Here is a 20,299-nt window from a genome sequence, read left to right on the forward strand (position 1 = left end):
GCTGCTGACCTGGGAGGGGGCTCCCGCTGGGGCCAGCAGGGCCCTCCCTGGGCAGCCCAGGAGGCCGGGGATCCTTGCCCCAGGTCCAGGGTCTTGGGGCCTGCAGTGGTGAAGGGCGCATCCCTCCAGCATCCCGAGCGGGGCCTGGCCGGCAATCCCTAGGAGAACTGGAACAGCAGAGAGTCAATTTGCCAAAACTGGAACAAAAATGCGAAAGCAATTGAAACTGGATGATTGGATGGAAAGAGACTGAGTATGAGTATGATCGGGGAAAAGAAGTCAGAGTGGGGGATACACGGAGGAAGAAGGTAGGATCCGTGGTCCAGACAGCCCTGCAGAGGTGTGGCCACGGCCGCTCTGATGGGGAGGCCAGAGCTCCAGCGGCAGGGCCCAGCCAAACTGGAAACGGGAAAGGGCGATCGCCTAAACTGAAGACCACGCCGTCCAGCCCCGCTTGCAGGGGGCCTCCCGACCCGGGCGGCACGCGGCTCCTACACGGGCAGAGAGGAGACTGTAGGCAGACTGACGGGGCCATCTAGCGGCGGGGGCCGGCGGGGCGGCGGGGGCCCTGCCCGGAGGCGCCTTCTGGGAGCGGGGGCAGGAACCGGGCAGCCACCTGTCCTCAGCAAGGATGCTGGCGAGGGATGGGAGGATGGGAGGCTGCGGGGAGGGGGCGGGGCGGAGGGAGGAAGGAGAGGACCGCGGGAAAGGAGGGCAGGGCCCAGACGGGTCAGCAAGGGCCCCTCAGGGTTACCTGGGAGGCCGGGTCAGCGCCGGCAGAGGCTGGGGCTTGGAACCTCCGACCCGCAAGGGGGAGGGGCCCGGGCCGTCTGGAGGGTAACGGCAAAGAGAGGGAGCCATCTGGCGTCTGGAGGTGGAAGACGCCCGTGTCTGGTGTCTGGGAGGTGGGGAGGGGTGGGATGAAAGGCAGGGGACGCGGGGGGAGGGCGAGACCTCAGCATCTCGGGGCGCTCGGCCGATGCCCTCATTTCTAGGGCAAGAGACGCAAACTGCAGTGGCTTTCTGTCCTGATTCCCCACCACCACCACCACCCCCGCCACGGCAGGGAGCAGGTCCTTGGAATTCAGGCATCAGTGGTGGGTGGACGGCCTATCGCTTTTTCATTTCTGAGGATCCACCAGTCTCGGGGCAGGCAACCCTGGCAGGCTCTCAGGGTGTCCAGGGCTGGCAGGCATGGTTGGCCTCAGCCCGATCCCAAACCCCCGCCCACCCCCGCACCGCTGGGGCAGGACGAAGGGACCTCCCACATCCTGGGAGTGAGGGGCCAAGTGCCCACTCCCCGAGGCCTCAGGTCTCCGAGCCCTCTGCAGCTGAGGCACTCGGGCTTTGGTTCCCCAAGTGCCAGCCTCGCTCTGGTGCCTGGCCGGTCTGGGGTCCTGGTGGGATGCTGGGGGAGCATCCCTGGTCACATGGTGGCTACATGGGTCCTGGGTTTCGGGCTGTGGGGTCTGAGACCCAGTGCTGCAGCCCTTCTGCCTTTCTAGGAAACGAAAAGGGGAAGGAGGGAAGGGGCTGGAGGGAGGCACCACTCGTGTCCGGAGAGGGCGGTCAGGAGGCCAGAGTGTCCCCAGGGCCCAGGGGCTTGAGGACAAGCCCCCACCTCCAGCCGTGTCGTGACCACGCTGAGCTGCACGAGGTGACCGCCCCGAGCAGACTGACCTCCGGGGTCCAGGCCAGTGTGACCCTCCTGCTTCTGTCCCACTGGGAGGCCTTGAGCAAGTCGGATTGACGCCCCAATAATCATAGACCAACATGGAGAGGGGGAGGGGCTCCTGGACGGCAGAGCGTCAGTGATGCTGGGCTTCTGTGAGGGCGCCCCACTGCAGACCCTGACGATGCCCCCCTTCCACGCTGCTCCCAGAAAAGCGTGTCTGCGTGGAGCCCACCCAGACCATGGCTGGGGCCCAGCGACAGCTCTTAACTGCACCGAGTGAACCCCAGGCCTCGCTCCGTCCCCTCCACGTGGACAGCCCCGCCCCCCACCCCACTCCGGAGCAGTTACTGTGTCTGAGCAATAGGGCAGGGCCCAGAAGGAGGACATATTCTGCAAAAGGGGTGGGGGGATCTTTGCTTTTCTTTTTCTGGTTGAAATAAGACTTTGAGTTTGTTCCTTAAATGCAGGACCTAGGAGCTCCAGCATTGCTGGCCCTGAGCGCCAAGCCCACTCCTGGACGCCCCTCTCTGACCAGGGCGGTGTGCCCCCAGTGCCCTGCCCCACCTCGGGCTGCAGCCCCTGGGGAACAAGGACTGTGACCCACTCCAGGGAAAGCCAGCTCGGCGTGATGTGCAAGGAGCCTGAATTCCACATTCACCTCATCTCTGGCCTGCACTTTGCTCCGATCGATGCAATCGTGGGGGCGGTGTGTGCACAGCCTTGCCCACTCCCCGCTGCCCCCCGCCCCCGGCACAGTGGGCCTCCGCCCACCACGCAGGCACCAGCACCGCCTGCTGCTCTGAGCTGGGGTGCAGCCCCCAGACCCACTGGGGCCCAGCCGGCCAGCCCATCCCCTCAGCTCACTCTGCACCAGCCCCTGAGCGCGTCTCCATTCTACTTTCAGGACGTTAAAAATAATGCATTAACCGAATCACAATAAAGAGCAGCAGGTTCAAGTTGTTCTAAGGTGTCAGAAGCTCCTCAAATAGCACCACTTGGCGTGTGATGTGCGTCCCGACCAGTTGTAGTGCCTGGAGCCTTCAGGAGGAGCATAGCCCCCCCACCCCCTACCCCTGTCTTTCAACTGCAGGGAGACCTGGCCTGCATGATAATGTCCCTGGGAAAACATTTAAATAAGACCTGGGCAGCTCTGCCCAACAAACATTTGAGAGACTATTTGGTTGGTGATGGAAGCTTGGGGGTGGGGGACGCTGAGTCTAGATTGTCCTTTAAAAACTTAAGTTGGTTTTAACTGAAGCATCTACCATTCTGGAGAAAGGGAAGGGGGAACGGGAGGTGTGTGCAGGGCAGGGGTAACTGAGGTTATCCTCATCCGCCTGCCTCCTCCCTCCCTCTCACCTTTGTCTCGGTGAAGATGTTTTCCTCTCTTAACTAGAAGCCTTCAGGTAAAAATAAAGCCACAGCAGCAACAGAGGGGGAAAAAAATGAGTCTTTTTTAGGGTTAAACATCAGAAGACAAGCTTGTGCGGCTCCGGCCAATCAGATCCGCCCTGCCAGCTATAATATAGTACTGAAGACTGCCTCTCGCACAAGCTCTCAGGCTTGCTACCATTTAAAATCAGACTCTTTTTGTCTTCTGCCGGCTGTCTTGAGCCCCAACTCCGATGCGTTCCGTTATCAGCGGCCAGCAGCCAGCCGTCCCAGCCCCCGTCTGGGTGCGGATCGGTGGCGAGTCCCCCGCAGCGGCGGCGGCGGGCAAGGTTATATAGGAAAAGAAAGAGCGAGGCAGGGCGCGCGGGCGCCAGCAGCCAGCCGGAGCGAGGGAGGCAGAGCGCGCACACTCGCACACCCGCACCCTCGCGCACTCGGACCTGCGCCGGCCGGCCGCCAGGTCCCCGGGCTCCGCGGACGAGATGCTGCTGCTGGCGAGATGTCTCCTGGTGCTGCTGGTCTCCTCGCTGTTGATGTGCTCGGGGCTGGCGTGCGGACCCGGCAGGGGATTTGGCAAGAGGCGGAACCCCAAAAAGCTGACCCCTTTAGCCTACAAGCAGTTTATCCCCAACGTGGCCGAGAAGACCCTAGGGGCCAGCGGAAGATACGAGGGGAAGATCACCAGAAACTCAGAGCGATTTAAGGAACTCACCCCCAATTACAACCCCGACATCATATTTAAGGATGAAGAAAACACTGGAGCGGACCGGCTGATGACTCAGGTAGAAACCCAGCGCGGGGCGTGGAATGTGTTGCTTTCAAGGGGTTATGTGTAACCATGCAGTTGGGTCTGTTTGCTCTTCAGGCAGGTAGAAAGGCGATTTTGCCCGCTCCTTCCCCACCCACCTGCCGGGCCTCCGGGTGCCTTCCTCTTCCTGGAGGGGAATGGAGGTGAAGGGTCCAGATGGACAAGTTGAGGGTGGGGGTGGGGGGTAAGGACGCCAGGAGATGCGGTCCACGGGAGCCCCTGACCGCATGCATCCTGCTGGGATGGCCTTTCTATCCCGCCTGGCTTTGGCTGGAAACTTGGGGAGACCTTCCCTTTGGGGTCATCTGTCCTTTCCAAGTTGGGAGTGGGCACCGAGGAGGGCAGGGGGCAAGTCAAGGGGTGTCCGGGTCGCCGGGCAGGTGCAGCCTCTGCGCTTCCCGCTTTCCTTTCTCCTCTGTGCTTTCCCTTTCCCCCCACTACCCCACTCTGTCGCACGCCCCCCACCCCCAAAGCCCCTCCACAGGCAGTGCCGACACAGGGTTGGGGTCCAGAGGCCGCCGGGCTGGCCCTGCCCGGAACACAGAGCTTCCACCGCCACTCGGCCGCGGGAGGTTGTGCCCACCCGAGTGTGACTGTATCGATATTTCTTTAAGGATGCCCTCTGATTCTCCGGAGCCCGCGGTACTTGAGGGGAGGGACTTAGAACTTACTGGCATTGCATCACGCTAGTTTTCAACCTGCTTGCCTAGGAATTAGGAGAGACTCGGTATCAGCGGGAGGGGGGTGGAGAGACGAACCAAAGCGAAACACGCATTCCTCTCGCCCTCCCTACCTCCGCTGAAGACTCCTGACTGCCCATCTCCCCGCCAGTGGGAGACTTTCCGCCAACTCCACGCACGTAGGACTGAAGCTAGAAATGGATTTCCTGAGGAATATAGGTCAACATCCTTTTTATTGCCCTATTAAAATATTCGAGTCCTACCTTTAGGGCCAGGAGCGCACCGCCGCTGACGGAGCGGCGCTGGCGGGCCGCCGGTGCGGGGGAGGCTGGGGGCGGGAGAGACCCGGGAGCCGCCTCCGGGGCCGCGGCGCTCCCCGGCCCGCTGCCCGGCCTTGCGGCGGAGCCGAGCAGAGTGAGGGCCCGGCGGGGCAGCGGGCTTCCACGGACGGGCAGCGGGCGGAGAGGGAGCGGGGGCGGAGAAGGTCCTTCTCCCCGGCTCGCTCGCATCTGCTCCCGACCACCTTAAATCTGGCCCGCGAGTGCGGACGCGCGCGCCGGTGCCGGGAGCGGCGAGAGCCGCAGTTAACTCTGCGCAGGCCGCGGGGGGCCCGGAGCGTGCGGGGCTCCGACCCCCGGCTCACTCTCGACCCGCGGGACGGAAGGGGCCTTCCCGGGATCCCTCGGAGGCGGGGGAGCGGGGCGCGAGCCCGGAGAAAGCGGCGGGGTCGGGGGCGCCGGAGGTCCCCGAGCTGGAGGGCTCGGCGTGCGCCGCGCTCCGCGCGGGGCCGGCGCGGGAGGGCGCGGGGTCCCCGGCCCGCACTCTGCCTGGGCCGCGGGCCTCGCCGCCCCGCCACCCGGGACGAGCGCGCGGAGCCGCGCACCCGGGCAGACGCATCCCGGCTCCACTTACTCCGGGGTTATCGATCCCGCGGCTCGGGTTTCAGTGCGCGCGGGGCTGAACCGCGGCCTCCCGCCGGCCCCTCCACGCGCCCGAGCGCGGGCTCGGCCAAGAGCTCCCGGCGGCGCTCTGACAGCCGGGCTGGCGGGGGCGGCACCGAGCGGCACCGGGCGGGAGGGGGCAGGCCGGTTCCCGGGCGGGGGCGCCTCGCGGGCCAGGGCGCCCGGCCGAGTCCCCCGCCGGGCCCCTCGCCGCCCCTGGCAGGCCCCGCCGGGACCCACGGCCGCGCGGCCCGACGCCGGGCCGCTCCGGCCGCCGTGTGCGCTGGCAGCATTTGAACTTCTGACCTTCTGTCAACTTCCCTCAGACGAACGAAACGAAAACAAATACTTTTTTTCCTTGGGCAGTGGCTATTCCCGTTCCCAACACAAAAGAAGGGGGGAGGGGCAGCCGGTGAGGGGGCGGGGTGGGGCAGGGCGGGCCAGGATCGTAGCCGGGACCCCCCCAACGCCCCCTGAAAATGGGGAGGCTGGCTGGGGGGCGGCCTGAGAGGTGCCCCCCTTGCTCTCCGCCACCGCGTCCTTCCCGCGCCCCCCGGTCCTAAGAGTTAAAGCGCGGAAGGCGGGAGACCTGGGCGGGGAGGGGAGGGCAGGGCCGGCGAAGTGGGGGGAGCGGGCACCTGCGCCCCGCGGGCCCCCCACTTAAGATAACCGCCCAGACTGTTCTCAGGTGCGTGTCCCTCCTCCCCCGTCTCTCTGCGTCCCTGTCTCTCTAATGGGACTGCCGCCCAAGTCCCTCAACCATGGCGAGATCGTCCCCAGTGGAACTTTGAGAGCAGTTCAGGAACGCAGGCGCTCCTGTTAATATTAACTCGGGGCGGGGAGGGGGGAGCGCAGACCGACACGCTCTCCCCGCAGGCCGGCCGCGGGTGCCGGGGGCTCCGAGGGGGCAGGGGGCCGCCGGGGGCCGGCCGGGGGCTGCGGTGGGGACCGGCAGGCTTCCGGGGAGTGCGTGGCGGCCCCCGGGGAGCGGTGCTCCGCGGTGGGTTCCACGGGAGGGGCCTGGTTTTCTGCAGTGGGGGCGGAGGCGTGGAGAGAGGTGCGTGCGGGACTTGGGGGAGGGACCCTTGTGAAGTTGGGGCACCCCTCCCCCGCGCCGGGGAAGCCCGTCGGCGGCGACAGCCCCCGCTCGGTTCCCCGGGGCGCGGAGCGGCTGCGCAGACGGGGGAGGCGGCGGGAGCCCAGGCGTGGGGAACAGCTCGGCCTTCCGCCGACACAAAGCCGGGCCCGCCGGCCCCGCCGGGCTTCACGGTGGCTGCACAGAGGCGGGCTTGATTCGTGGCACACGACCCAGTGAATTGATCACCGGCCCAGCCTTCCCCGCTCTGCCTGCGACGACCCCGCCCGGCCGGGGCGCGGAGCGTCCTGCAGCCGCGAGGCCGAGGCCCCCCCGCCCCCGGCGCCCGGCCGAGCAGGGGGAGCGCGCGTGGGGCGCGGGGCGCCGACTCGGGCCTGTCTTGGCGCGGCCCCGGGGCTCCTCGCCCGGCTTCTCCATCGCCTGCCCGGGTGGCGCAGCTCAGAAGGCGGGGTCCGGTACAGGTGCTCCCCAGCCCGCCCTCCCCCTCGCCAGCGGCCCCCGAGGAAGCCATCAAAAAGCTCCGCCTGCCCCCCGAAAGCAGGGAGCCGGGGTGCCAAGGGGGCTCGGGTGGCGAGTGTCTGCGTGTGCGCGTCGTGGTGTGCGCCTGCGCAGCGCGTTCCACATCCCGGCTCGAAACTGCCTCTGGTTTACTGATTGATTTTCATGTAAAACGCATTCAATCCTCGAGATGACCTCACTCAAACTCTGTCCTTCCGACTTTTTTTTTTTTTAAAGAAAACTGTTGGCGGGTCCAGGAACCTGCAAGCGCTGACCTGTTACCAGGGCCGCCCCCTAGTCCTCTGCCTGCACCACCCCCCCCCAACACACATTTGTTGTATGTTTAACCCTACAACCATAGACTGGTATTTATTGCTGCCAAATACACAAGACTTTTCCTGTTGCGCAATCGGTCACGTCCCCTTAAAATGCGGCAGCAGCCCTTGCCAGAGCCCTCAGCACCCCCCCCCCCCGACTCCGTAGGATGAGCCCCCCCACCCCACCCAGCCATAATCAGGGTCCTGGCGGGGGGCGTCGTGTCATCTCAGTAACCGGGGTCCCCGCTGGAGGTCAGCCCCGCCCTCTGCAGAAGTCAGCTTGGAGTTGTCACCTACCTCCCCCTCGAGTCTGCCTCTTTGGGGGACGCCCCCATCCTGACTTGTTCACCACTCCCCCTTTTTGCAGTGCTGCACCCAGCAGCCGCGGTGCAACAGCCCAGTGAGTTACTGTCCACAGCAACGCACACGTGATCCGAGGCGCTCTCGCATCCTTATCTGAATGGGACCCAAGAATCCTGCGGGAACTCCCACAACTTTGCCCTGGCTCGAGTCCCGCCTATTCAGTTTCTTTACTCCACAGGGAAGGCAGCTTCCTTGTGGGGAGGAGGGGGGACCCCAAGGGCGGTTTCCAGAAGGAGGCTCCCCAAGGCAAGAGCTCAGAGGCCCTCCCCCCGCCTCCCCGGGCCTCTCCAGCTCACCCTCCTACCCCACCCCCATCCCCCTCTCCTCGCCCCTACCCCACCCCACCGCACCCCTCCCCTCCCCTCTCCTCTCCACCCATCCCCTCCCCTCTCCTCCCCACCCCACCCCTCCTCCAGCTCTTAAGTTTGCTCTTCAAACTTGCAGGACACCATTCTGAGCCGGCCAAGAAAACAAGAGGGGGGAAGGGAACAGGTTAAGGAAAACAAGAGTCACAATCAGACCGCAGAAAAGCTGGGGGAAAAAAGAGCTCCACGGGGAAAAGGAATGCGGCTGTCCAGATAAAGAATGTTTGCCATCCGGCCCTGGCCTTATAGAAAATTATAACTCACCTGGTTGCCTTTCACTCCCGGCTCCCTGCCCCTCGAGTCGCTATCAGCGTCCCACCTACCTCTCTACCTTTAGCTTAAGTCTCGCCCCAGACAGGCACAGGGCAGGAGCCAGGGCACAGAGATAAGGCAAGGCTTTTAATTCTTTGAGAAGTAGACAGTGTGTTTTTCTTTTTGCGGCACAGTTGCGCCCCGGGCCTCTCTGCGGCCTCCAGATGAGGGGTTTGTCCAGGGAGAGGGGCGGAGCCTCGCACAGGTGCTGGGCGATGGGGCCAAACAGGAGGGGGCAGGGCTGGAGGGCACCCTGGCGCAGGGTGCGGGCCCGCAGCCATCGTCCGGAAACGCACAGTTGACTTGTTGACGAGAAATTTCATCTGCTTCTCAGCCATGATCGGGCCTCTGCTGTTTCAGATGCAGAGAAAGTCCCCAGGTCGTCTCTGAGGGAACTGACATCCCACAGATGCCAGGACCCCTCCTACCCAAGTGCCCTCACCCCGGTCCAGGCCTTGTCTCCTTCCTTCTCTGCACAGTCTGCATCTTGGGGGGCTGGGCTGAACAGCCCACAGGGGCAGGGGTGGCACAGGGTAGAGAGACATACGATGGCCCGCGGTGGGAGTGGCTGGCAGGCCTGGACGCTAACGTCCCCTGGGGTGCCCCCTTCTCCCCACAGAGGTGCAAGGACAAGCTGAACGCCTTAGCCATCTCCGTGATGAACCAGTGGCCGGGCGTGAAGCTGCGGGTGACTGAGGGCTGGGATGAGGACGGCCACCACTCGGAGGAGTCGCTGCACTACGAGGGCCGCGCAGTGGACATCACCACCTCGGACCGCGACCGCAGCAAGTACGGCATGCTGGCGCGCCTGGCCGTGGAGGCCGGCTTCGACTGGGTCTACTACGAGTCCAAGGCGCACATCCACTGCTCGGTGAAAGCAGGTGAGGGGCCGGCCCGCCCCTGCCGGCAGCACGCCCCCCTCTCGCCCATCTCCAGCTTGGCACCCCACAGGCTGACTCCAGGGCCAGAGGAAGATGGGTGGGGGGCGGGCAGGGAGGGCCCTGGGGGCTGACTGCTGTTTGTGGGGGGCGGCCCTTCGCCATGTCCACCTTGGGGGCTGCAGAGGCGCACGTCCTCGGAGTCCAGGTGCAGAGGGCATCTGGCTACCCTGGCCGCCCTGCAGCCCGGCTTCCGGAGTCCCCAGTGCAGGTGGCAGGAGACGGGGAGAAAAGATTGGGGGTGGTGGGGCGGGGTAGGGGCAGCTTTCCTGGTGAAAGAGGCAGCCCAGCCCAGAGAGCCAGCTCTGGCCCGGAGCCTTTGTCTCGGGAGGGCTTAAGAAGGAACCACTCCCCACTCCGCCCCCACCTCCCTGCGCGGGAGGGGCCGCCCCGGGTGGAAACCCCGTCCCCTCCCCGCCCCGCTGGAGCCTAGGCTAACTGGGCTCACCCGGCCTGGGAGACGAGGCCCGGCGGCCGGTCACAAATCCAGTAGTTACGGCTTCCAACATCTGGAGGGCGCCAGCCCGGAGCGCCAGTCCTCCCTGGGAACCAGCCAGGCCGCCCTGCGCCGCGAGGCCGCTTCCCTGGGCCTGCAACGCCACTCGCTGTTGCGGGCGAGGAACAGCTCCGGAGGCAGGCGCGCGCGCGGGCGCAGGCCCCGACTCGGCCGGGCGGTCCTGCCACCTCCCTGCAGAAGCAGAGCAGTCCACAGGGGGTGTCGGAGGAGCTCCGTCTCCCCCGCCCCTGGGTTTGCGTTTGTCCCCTAACCTGTGTTTTACTAGCACGTTAGGAGGAAAAATAGTTGGGAAGTGTCGACACACTTTGGAGGACAGAAAAATGATGGCTTCTTGGCACACACGGTGTGGACGGGTGGGCAGAAGGTCCGGGTTTATAGCCCGAGAAAGGGTCTCAGCCGCTGGAGGGCGCCAAGGCGCGCCCCCCATCCCCGCCCCTGCGCGGGGCTCCCAAACGGAGGCGCGGCGCGCGGCCCCCCTCCCGGCCACCCGGTTCCGCGGGGTCCCCCCTGGCGGGGCTCCCCCCTGGCGGGGCTGGGGTAGGTGGGGGGTGGTCCCTCGAGGTCTCCGCGCAAATGAGCAGCGGTCGTCCGACCCGGGACTCTGGCGGGGGCGCGGGGCCGGGCGCGCAGCAGAGCCGCTCATTGGCATTCCGCGCACGCGGGCCGGGCGCGGGGCGGTGCGTGTCAGGCAGGGTCGTGCGACTCGACGACTCGGGCTCGCCTGAGTCCCGGGCGCATTGCGGGCGGCTGCGGCGGGCCTCCAAAGGCCGTTCCCTGCACTTCATGCCCGAGAAAACGATGAGAAGATTAAATACCCTCAGTAATTCCAGCAGGAAGATTCTTTCTGGCGATCTCTATTTGCCAAAAGCCTGATCCCAGAGATTGGAATGCAAAGAAGACGGGGGGCCGTCCCGCCCCTCCTCCCCGGCCCCCCGCGCGCCGCCCGGCTCCCCGGGATTATTGTCCCGGGGACAGTGAGCCTCAGAGAGCGACGGAGGCCGGAGAAAGCCGGTAGTCAAGGGGCCTTGAGAACCCGGGGCTTCCCGAGCGCGGAGCAGGCCCCGCCATTTAAAATTCAAATACACATCTTGAGTGCTTGCAAGAGAGGCCTGGCTGTGCAAACAGTGCTTGTGAGGCCCGGGCCTCTGCAGGGCCCGCGTGTGAATCGCCGGGGGGCGGGGGAGGGGCGCTGCACCTGAGCAAACAGGGAGGGGGCGGCCCGCGCTGAGAAAGTGGGGGGGCGGGGGAGGGATGGAAGGGTCCCCTCTTCCAAGAGCGCCTCCCGTTTGGTGCAGAAATCACAATGACAATGGCGAGCCCTTTATTGGATTTTAATTAGAAAACCCACACAGCCCCGGTTTCACACCTCGGCCCAAGCTCTGGGATGTTTGTGCAGTCGCTTCAACTACTGCAGCGATTTTTCACCACACTCCCCCCCCCCCCCAACACACACACACACACACACATACACCGGCCGGCCAACCCCAAGTCCCCCGACCTCAACCCCGCTGGGCGCTGGGGTGGCGGCCCAGGGTGCCAGCCGCGCGGCCTGAGTGAGGAGCGCACGAAGGCAGGGGCGCGGCGCCCCGCGCCGAGGCGGGAGGGAAGGAGGGTGCGCCCCGGCGCGCGGGGGAGCTCGAGGAGGCTTCCTGAGGACTCCAAGTGGAGAGCAAATACCCTGTGAATTCGCGGCGAGGTTGGGTGTGTGCGGAGCCGGCGGTGGGGGTGAGGGAGGCGGAAGGGAATGAGGGTAAGCGGCCTCCCGCCGGAGACGCCAACCGACCTTTGGCACCGCCGGTCCAGCCCTAAGAGAGTCGTTAAGGAATGCGTCTGCATCTGAAATCGGCCTCCGGGGTGGGGGTGGGGGAGGGAGGTCTGCGCGCGCCCAGGCCGGACTGTCTCCCCCCACCCCACCCCCGCCCCCGCCCCAAAGCCACGGGCATCCCCGGCCTGGACGCGCGGGACGCCAAGCGCGCGCCCCTCACGCTTTCCACCGGAGCCTCCTTCTCGGGACTCACCGCCACCCCCTTCCCCGTCTCCTTGTCTCGCCTCTCCCTCCCCGCAGAGAACTCGGTGGCGGCCAAGTCGGGAGGCTGCTTCCCGGGCTCGGCCACGGTGCACCTGGAGCAGGGCGGCACCAAGCTGGTGAAGGACCTGAGGCCCGGGGACCGCGTGCTGGCGGCCGACGACGAGGGCCGGCTGCTCTACAGCGACTTCCTCACCTTCCTGGACCGCGACCGTGGCGCCAAGAAGGTCTTCTACGCCATCGAGACGCGGGAGCCTCGCGAGCGCCTGCTGCTCACCGCCGCGCACCTGCTCTTCGTGGCGCCGCACAACGGCTCGGCCGCAGGGGCGCCCGAGGGGGCGGCGGCGGCGGCGGGCGGGGCCGCGCCAGGGCGCCGGGCGCTTTTCGCCAGCCGCGTGCGGCCGGGCCAGCACGTGTACGTGGTGGCCGAGCGCGGCGGGGCCCGGCGGCTGCTGCCCGCCGCGGTGCACAGCGTGACGCTGCGCGAGGAGACGGCGGGCGCCTACGCGCCGCTCACGGCACACGGGACCATCCTCATCAACCGGGTGCTGGCCTCGTGCTACGCGGTCATCGAGGAGCACAGCTGGGCGCACGGGGCCTTCGCGCCCTACCGTCTGGCGCACGCGCTCCTGGCCGCGCTGGCGCCCGGGCGCACGGACCGCGGCGGAGCCGGCGACGGCGGGGGCGGCGGCCGCGTCCCACAGCCCGTGCCGGGGGCGGCCGACGCGCCGGGCGCCGCGGGCATCCACTGGTACTCGGAGCTGCTCTACCAAATAGGCACCTGGCTGTTGGACAGCGAGGCCTTGCACCCGCTGGGTATGGCGGTCAAGTCCAGCTGAAGGCCACGGGGGCCGGGGAGGGCACCGGGGTGGGGTGGGGTGGGCCGGGGCGGGGCGGGTGGGGTGGGGGGGCCGGACACCGCAAAGGACACACGGAAACAGCGCACGCAATGAGACTTTAATTATAATAAGAGTAAGAATAAGAATAAAGTAGGACAGTCCAAAGTAGACTATAAGGAATCAAAGACCCCAAGAAATTCTGTCGTCGTCTTTAGTTTATATATATATATTTTTTTTGAATTTTTTGATTCTTGTTTTAATTTTGGTTATTTTTTTTTCACCTCTCCTGGCTATTTATTTGTTTGGTATGAATAGATGTTTTAAAATAATATGAACCGGACCTTCAAGAGCCTTAAATAGTTTGTTTCTTGGATAATTTATTATTATCATGTGAACTGTACTCACAGGGGGAAAGATTATTTTGTGAGGCCAAGCCACCCGCTCAGAGTCTATTTTTCTACATGCCCCTCGTCCTGACTTTCAGAAAGCAGAATTCTGTCCTCTCCACTCCTCCTTTGCAATGCTCCTGCTTTTCGGCAAGTGTAAACTAAAACATGCTTCATGGGGGTCCACAAATTATATTTTTATACACAGAATTGTAAATTAGATTTTTGAGAGATCAATACTTAACTGAATTACATTTCATTTTTGAAATAGTGTAAAATATGAAAATATATTATTTTAATTTAACTAGCTTCCAATGTCACAGCCATCTCCTGTATTGTCTTCTGGGTTTAATATTTGCTTTGTCATCACCATTTTGGCCACATTCTTGGAAGTCAAGACTGTTACACACTCACTCACACACACATACTTTTTTTTTTCTTGGACAAACTGGAAGAACTCTGTTATTTTTAACTTCAAAGAATTTATTAGAAAATAATATTTTTTAAAAGCGCACATAGTGATGAGCCCACAAGAATGGAGCCTGTAGTTTGTACAGAGAAAAACAAAGGATGTTTTTGCATTAATAAGTTGAGAAATAACTGCTGTAAATTTACTAAAATGTATTTTTGAATATTTTGTAATAGTTTTATAGAAATAAAATGTGCCGCGCACAGACTGGTTAGTGTATAATCACTAAGAATTCCTGTTGCAGCCCTTTTTCTTCGCTTTTTTTTGGCTTCTTTATTTGGGTAACCTAGTGCTAACAGGAGTTCCCAGTATTGTATTTAGACGTTTTGCTCAAACTGTGAGTTCAGATCAACTTGCTTAGGTAACCAAAGCAGGTAACCAAATTGACTTGTTTGTTTTGGTCACTGGAGAAAGCTCAGCTCTGTTTGTATTTATTGTGTGAAAGTTGCTCTGCTCTGAGGATGGCGGTGCGGGGCTGGGTACCACTCAGCCCTCACCGCCCCCAGGTTAACGTGGCCGGGGGTCTCGGTCACCCAGGGCTTCCTCCCCAGGCCCCATGTCGCCGTTGCTGACTCTGTTCCCCCAGCTCCGTTGCCCCGGGTTGGGGGTGCACCGCCCCGGCCTTGCAGGGAGAAGGTCCTTCACTGCTTTCTGAAGTCCTGGGGTGCCCTTTTCAGAAGGGTCCCCAAGGAGAGGGCCACGCGCTGCCCACATGCTCCGCGCCTGCTCAGTGTGGACGCTGGCCTTCCCACCTTGCCTGTAGACCCCTAGAGCCTTGGGGTGCTGGGGTCCTCGGGCCACGCTGGTGTCTCCAGCTGTCTTGAGTGGTGCCAGGTGAGGGCCTTTGTCCCCAGGTCACAGCCCTCCTTCCATGAGTGGCCAGTGCTCCACGCCAGCAGGGCCAGACCAGGCCCCCCACACCTGCTGCTTGGCTGCCCCGGCAGGTCAGTCTGGGTGCTTCCGTTCAGTGAAGACCGCGGTCACACTGGGCACTCTGAGCCCCAGTGCCCATGCAGGCCCAGCTTTGCACAGGTGTGTGGGCCTCCGGGCTTCTCAGCGGATGCGACGTGTCTGGAGGCCGGCCTGGAGCGAGGGCACAGAGCTGAAGCTGATAGCCCTGGGCCCCCCTCCATTCCACCAGGGCAGGGTCTGGGGAAGACGCTCCTGAGGCCCCCGGGGGCCTCTGTGCTCCAGGTCTGGTGAGGTGTGGCTTTTCCAGGAGGCCAGGGCCCCGATGGACGGGGCTGGGGGCCAGAGCTTGCCGTCCAGGCAGGAGCGGTCCCTGGTTCTCCCTGGTGGTCTCAGGGGTCAGCCAGGTTACAAGCCCTGCTGAATCGAGGTTTCTGCTCTGGTGACTGTTCAAGTCTGAGTGTTCAGTTAACCGCGAGCACCAGGGACATGGTGTGCTCGGGCCTGGGCGACCCCCCGACTCGTTAGCGGTCAGAGAGAGGCCAGGCCCCCTCCTGGCCGGGCGAGGTGGTCCCGCCCCTCGGGGGTCCCACCTTTCAAGGCCCTTCTCAGCTTCATGGTGAGAATTCTGTTTTCCACCTCCACCGCACCCGGCAAGGATCCGCGCAGGCTGACACCGGCCCAGGGCCCACTTCTCGGGGTCGGGGGGGACGGGACTGACCGTTGGTTGCCAGGGTGAGCGTGGTCTCGCCGCCTGCCTCCCTCGTGGCTAAATGCACGTCTGTTCATCCAACACTTGCATCAGAATGTACTTGAACCTCTTGTCTTTGTGCTCGATTGTTTGAAAAATTAAAGAAGTCACAGAGACCCTGTGCGTGTCTGTTCTGTGGGAGGACCCCTGTCCCCTCCTGTCATCCGCGGCTCACGCGTTCTTCCACCACAGTGTCCCCAAAAGGTGAAATAAAACATCTCATGGAGAGCACACACTGCAGACCCGTCCAGGGAGGGGAGGGCCAGGCCCTGGGACCAAGCCGGAGCCCATCCATCTGAGCAAGCTGCCAGCGGGGGGCTGGGGGGACAGCCCCCTCCTCCCCTGGTGGAGACCCCTAGCTGTCAGCATCACCTCCGCAAGGAGTGGGCTGATATGCAAAGAATGCCGGCCGGCTGCAAGATTTGGCAAGAAATCAACAGTGCCTGCCCATGAGCCAGCTCCAGGCCCGGGGCAGGGGTGGCGGGGAGAAGCTGGGTTCCCCAGTGACGCAGTGAAGTGGCCAGTCCATGCTTGTGAAAGAACAGTCCACTCAAGGGGGTGGAGAGGCCCAGGGAAGTGACCTTCATAGGATTTCTTATCGGCCAGCCTCGGCCCCAGGGACAAATCTGGCCAGCGGCCTGTTTTCATGCAGCCGGGGAGCTGAGATGGAGTTTTCCATGTTAAGTGGTTGAAAACAAAACAGCTCAAGAAGGATATTTCATATGTGAAATTTCTATCAAGTTCATAACTCAGTTTCCAACCAGTAACTTTCTCTTGGACCCTCAGTCCCCTGCACTTCCCCCGCCTGGCTCATTCCTCTGCCTACTGCCTTCCCCCGCTCAGGGCTCTCACGGCCGAGAAGCTGCCTTGGAGGCCACACGGCCTCCAGAGCCTGAAATGCGTACTCTCTGGGTCTTTGCAGATCTCACATGGAAACCCTGGTGGCTCAGATGGCAAGGAATCCACCTGCAAATGCAGGAGACCCGGGTTCAATCCCTGGGCTGGGAAGATCCCCTGGAGGAGGGCGTGGCAACCCACTCCAGTATCCTTGCCTGCAGAATCCCATGGACAGAGGAGCCTGGCAGGCTACAGTCCCTGGGGTCACAAAGAGTCAGACACGACTGAGTGACTAACACTGTCACTTACACTGGGGGGGGCGGGGCTGCAGTGGGGGGCACTGGGACGTTCTGGGGTGCAGCTAGCATGGTGCATCTTCTCTTGGGGTTCAAAGGCTGCCATGCTCCTCGCTGTGTAACAAATCCAGGAAGACCTTCTGCTGTAACAGGCGAACTTGATGCCAGTCTGGAGGTAAACTGAAGACAGACCCATGGGCAGGCGCCAGAAGCCACATGGGCTTCGCCCCACCTGGTGAAAACCACCCCCGCTGGGAAACTAGGGAGCCTGCATTTGGAGGTAATCCTCTTGGCTCTTCTTGGCTGAGGTTTGATTTTCTAAGATGAACAAGAGACTGACAGTGATCCACATTCTGTACACAGGCTCTGGGCCCGTGAGGAGACGAGGAAACCATGTGAACCTTTGGGTTTTCAGTGGGGTCTCTGGCTTCCAGGATGAGGGCAGCTATGTTCCCAGAAGGGGGAGACTGGCTTATACAAGAGGACCCAGAAATCCCCAAAGATAAATTCGAAGAAATATGATGCCAAAAATCCAAGGGCTCCCCCATCCGACCGAGCCGCCTGGTGGACAGAAGCTTCTGTTCTGTGTCCCGAGGCCCTGTGTGTCTGCCTCTGGGGCAGAGGGACACCTTTTCTGCTGGATGCCAGGTGGAAAGTTCCCCCTTCTCCACAGTCTCAAGGCTCCCTCTTTGAGCCAGGCAACCAGAAGGTCGGGAAACCAGCCCTGTGTCTTTGAAAGGAGCCTTGGGCACTGGGTCCCTGTGTCTGTCACGCAGCTGGGCCATGTCGTCGGCATCCCAGCTGAAACCCTCGAGCCAGACCCAACAGACAGGCGCCTAGAAAACAGGATCTACGGCAGAGACAGAATTGGGGGCGGGGGGCGGGGGTGCTGGGGTTGGGGTTGCTGTGTCAGAGCCCAGAAGCGCCGGCCTCAGCTCGGGGTGACCGGGCGGAGACGGGCCTGTCCGCTTCCTTGCGACTTGTCGCTGCCGCCGCTACTATTCCATGGCCTCTGTATGAGAAAACAGCATCCTTCTGAGGGTCAGTGCCCGTCGCTTCCAGCGTTGGGCAGCCGCTGCCCCTTCCGTGGACGCCTCCCGAGGGTGCGGGCCCCTCCACTTGGCGCCAGGACTCCCGGGCGGCCTCCCATCCCCCGGCCACTGCCCCGGGCAGCGGAGCAGCGGCCGCGCTGGGTCAGGCGGCTCCCTGCGTCGGGAGCAGCCTCCGCTCCGCGCGAGCTTCCCCGGGGTCCAGCATCCCGGAAGGGCCGCGGGCGGGCGGGACAGAGGCCCCTGCGTGGAGTCCGAGCGCCCTCTGCTGGTCACGGCGCGGAAGTCGGGCTGGTGGCCAGGCAGGGGCCAGCAGGGCTGTTGCCGGCCGACTGGGGCGTAAGCATCACGAACATCGAACGCACCTTCAAGGAGAGGGCGGCGGCGGCCAGGCAGGCCCCGGGGAGGGCTGCCGTGTGGGGGTGAGGCCGGAAGCAACCCCCGCCCCACCCCCACACTCTCAGAGGCCCCAGTTGTTGAAGCCCAGTCGTTGACGCCGCCCTAGAGCCTCCGGACAGGCGGGTGCTCTGAAAGGTACCAGGGGTCACAAAAGGAATGGGAAGAGGGTGACCGTGTTGGAAAAACTGGAGGCTGGAAACCTAGGCGGCGGGGCAGGGCAGGGCCCTCGGGGCCGGGCCAGGCTCAGCCCCTTCGTCTCTCTTCCCTGGGGCTGAGTCCCTGGGCTGGAGGGCCCCCTGTCCACCCAGCTGCAGCGCCTTCAGAGCAAGACACGCGGCCGGGGGTGCGACCCGCTGGGCCCTGTTCCTGAGCGCCAGGGTTCCTGGGCGTGTGGACCCTCATGGGGCTTCCAGGGCCTGGAGAGGCGTTCCCAAGGCCGTGGGCAGAGCAGATGGCCTGTGCGAAGCCAGTAGGAAGCAAGGGCCACAGACACGGACAGCGGTCACGGCGCCCTCTGCTCCCCACCAGGACGAGGGTGCTGGGCTCCGCTCCGCCATCCTCCTTTGGCGGAGGACCCCCCTCTCCAGTCCATCCCCAGGGAGACGGGTGGGGGACCCTGGGGACTTCCGACTCAGAAACACGCCTGCTCTGAGGCTGGACGGCGCCTCTCTCGTGGGCTCGGCCCTCACCTGAACTCAGCCACACTCTCTTCACACGAGAAAAAAGACGACCTTGCAGTCTTGGAAAATTCCAGGTGAAGGCACCTGAGTCTCTGTGAACCGGCCTTCGGGGTCGGCCCCGTGGAGCTGCTGAGCCTTCACCAGCAGTCTCCTGAGTGGCAGACCCCCCAGGACCCTTCCCCTGCGTGGCCTTCCCGGGGATCACCGCTGCATGGATGACATTCTCAGTGGGAAAGCACTGAGCCATCTGCCCAGCGTCAGCATCCCCTGTGGCTACATTTGCAGGCCAGAGACGCTAAGAGAACCCCTCTCCCCCTGAATCCAGGGCTGGCCGGGGCACGACTGGGGTGGGAGGAGCCCGCTGGTCCTCGTCCACGGCCGGTCCCTCCCGCAAAGAGCCCAGCGCAGCCACTGCTGTCAGGAAAGCATCCTTTCAGCCCTTTCTCTTCTCCAAGGAAGATGTTTAAGAAGAAAGAAAAGCCTAGCAGACCAGCGCTGACCACACGCCCAGAGCTCCTTCGCTGCTGGAGCGTACTGGGCATCACGACCGACCGGCCTGTGGGGCGTCCACACAAGAAGCCCACTCCCCGCCCCACATCTGCCACGTGGTCATCATCGCCACCGCCACCCCCCACAGCCTGCAGTGCACACCGCCTTCGCCCTCCTGTTTATCCACGCCCAGGGAGCCACTTTAAGGATTTTCCACAGTGTGTTGCAATCCACACAGTCAAAGGCTTTGGCATAGTCAATAAAGCAGAAATAGCTGTTTTTCTGGAACTCTCTTGCTTTTTCTATGATCCAACAGATGTTGGCAATTCGATCTCTGGTTCCTCTGCCTTTTCTAAATCCAGCTTGAACGTCTGGAAGTTCATGGTTCACATACTGTTGAAGCCTGGTTTGGAGAATTTTGAGCATTACTTTGCTAGCATGTGAGATGAGTGCAGTTGTGCAGTAGTTCGAGCATTCTTTGGGACTGGAATGAAAACTGACCTTTTCCAGTCCTGTGGCCACTGCGGAGTTTTCCAAATTTGCTGACATATTGAGTGCAGCACTTTGACAGCGTCATCTTTTAGGATTTGAAATAGCTCAACTGGAATTCCATCACCTCCACTAACTGTTCATAGTGATGCTTTCTAAGGCTCACTTGACTTTGCACTCCAGGATGTCTGGCTCTAGGTGAGTGATCACACCATTGTGGTTATCTGGGTCATGAAGATCTTTTTTGTATAGTTCTTCTGTGTATTCTTGCCACCTCTTCTTAATATCTTCTGCTTCTGTTACATTCATATCATTTCTGTCCTTTACTGTGTCCATCTTTGCATGGAATGTTCCCTTGGTATCTCTCATTTTCTTGAAGAGATCTCTGGTCTTTCCCATTCTGTTGTTTTCCTCTATTTCTTTGCATTGATCACTGAGGAAGGCTTTCTTATCTCTCCCTGCTGTTCTTTGGAACTCTGCATTCAGATGGGAATATCTTTCCTTTTCTCCTCTGCCTTGAGTTTCTCTTCTTTTCTCAGCTATTTGTAAGCCCTCCTCAGACAACCATTTTGCCTTTTTGCATTTCTTTTTCTTGGGAATGGTCTTGATCACTGCCTCCTGTGCAATGTCATGAACCTCTGACCATAGTTTTTCAAGCACTCTGTTTATCGGATCTAATCCTTTGAATCTACTTGTCACTTCCACTGTATAATCATAAGGATTCTAAATTGTGAAAGGAGTACATCAAGGCTGTATGTTGTTGTCACCCTGCTTATTT

At 62.3% G+C, this 20,299-nt stretch overlaps 1 protein-coding gene and 1 long non-coding RNA gene across 2 annotated transcripts; one reads left to right on the plus strand and one right to left on the minus strand.

Annotated features, from left to right (window-relative positions):
- Positions 1 to 3,245: 3,245 nt before the first annotated feature.
- Positions 3,246 to 15,398, plus strand: SHH (sonic hedgehog signaling molecule). Its single transcript, XM_070480172.1, has 3 exons — positions 3,246 to 3,849; positions 9,067 to 9,328; positions 11,968 to 15,398. The coding sequence occupies exons 1-3, from the start codon at positions 3,550 to 3,552 to the stop codon at positions 12,765 to 12,767; spliced, it is 1,362 nt and encodes a 453-aa protein (XP_070336273.1). The 5' UTR covers positions 3,246 to 3,549; the 3' UTR covers positions 12,768 to 15,398.
- LOC139039461 (uncharacterized) lies at positions 8,516 to 10,002 on the minus strand. The gene is made up of 2 exons (XR_011492720.1): positions 9,834 to 10,002; positions 8,516 to 8,798 (listed from the first exon to the last, which is right to left on the minus strand). It is a non-coding gene; the product is annotated as an uncharacterized lncRNA (long non-coding RNA).
- Positions 15,399 to 20,299: the final 4,901 nt, after the last annotated feature.

Source organism: Odocoileus virginianus, chromosome 1, assembly GCF_023699985.2.
Source record: "Odocoileus virginianus isolate 20LAN1187 ecotype Illinois chromosome 1, Ovbor_1.2, whole genome shotgun sequence".
In the NCBI taxonomy this organism is placed as follows: Eukaryota; Metazoa; Chordata; class Mammalia; order Artiodactyla; family Cervidae; genus Odocoileus; species Odocoileus virginianus.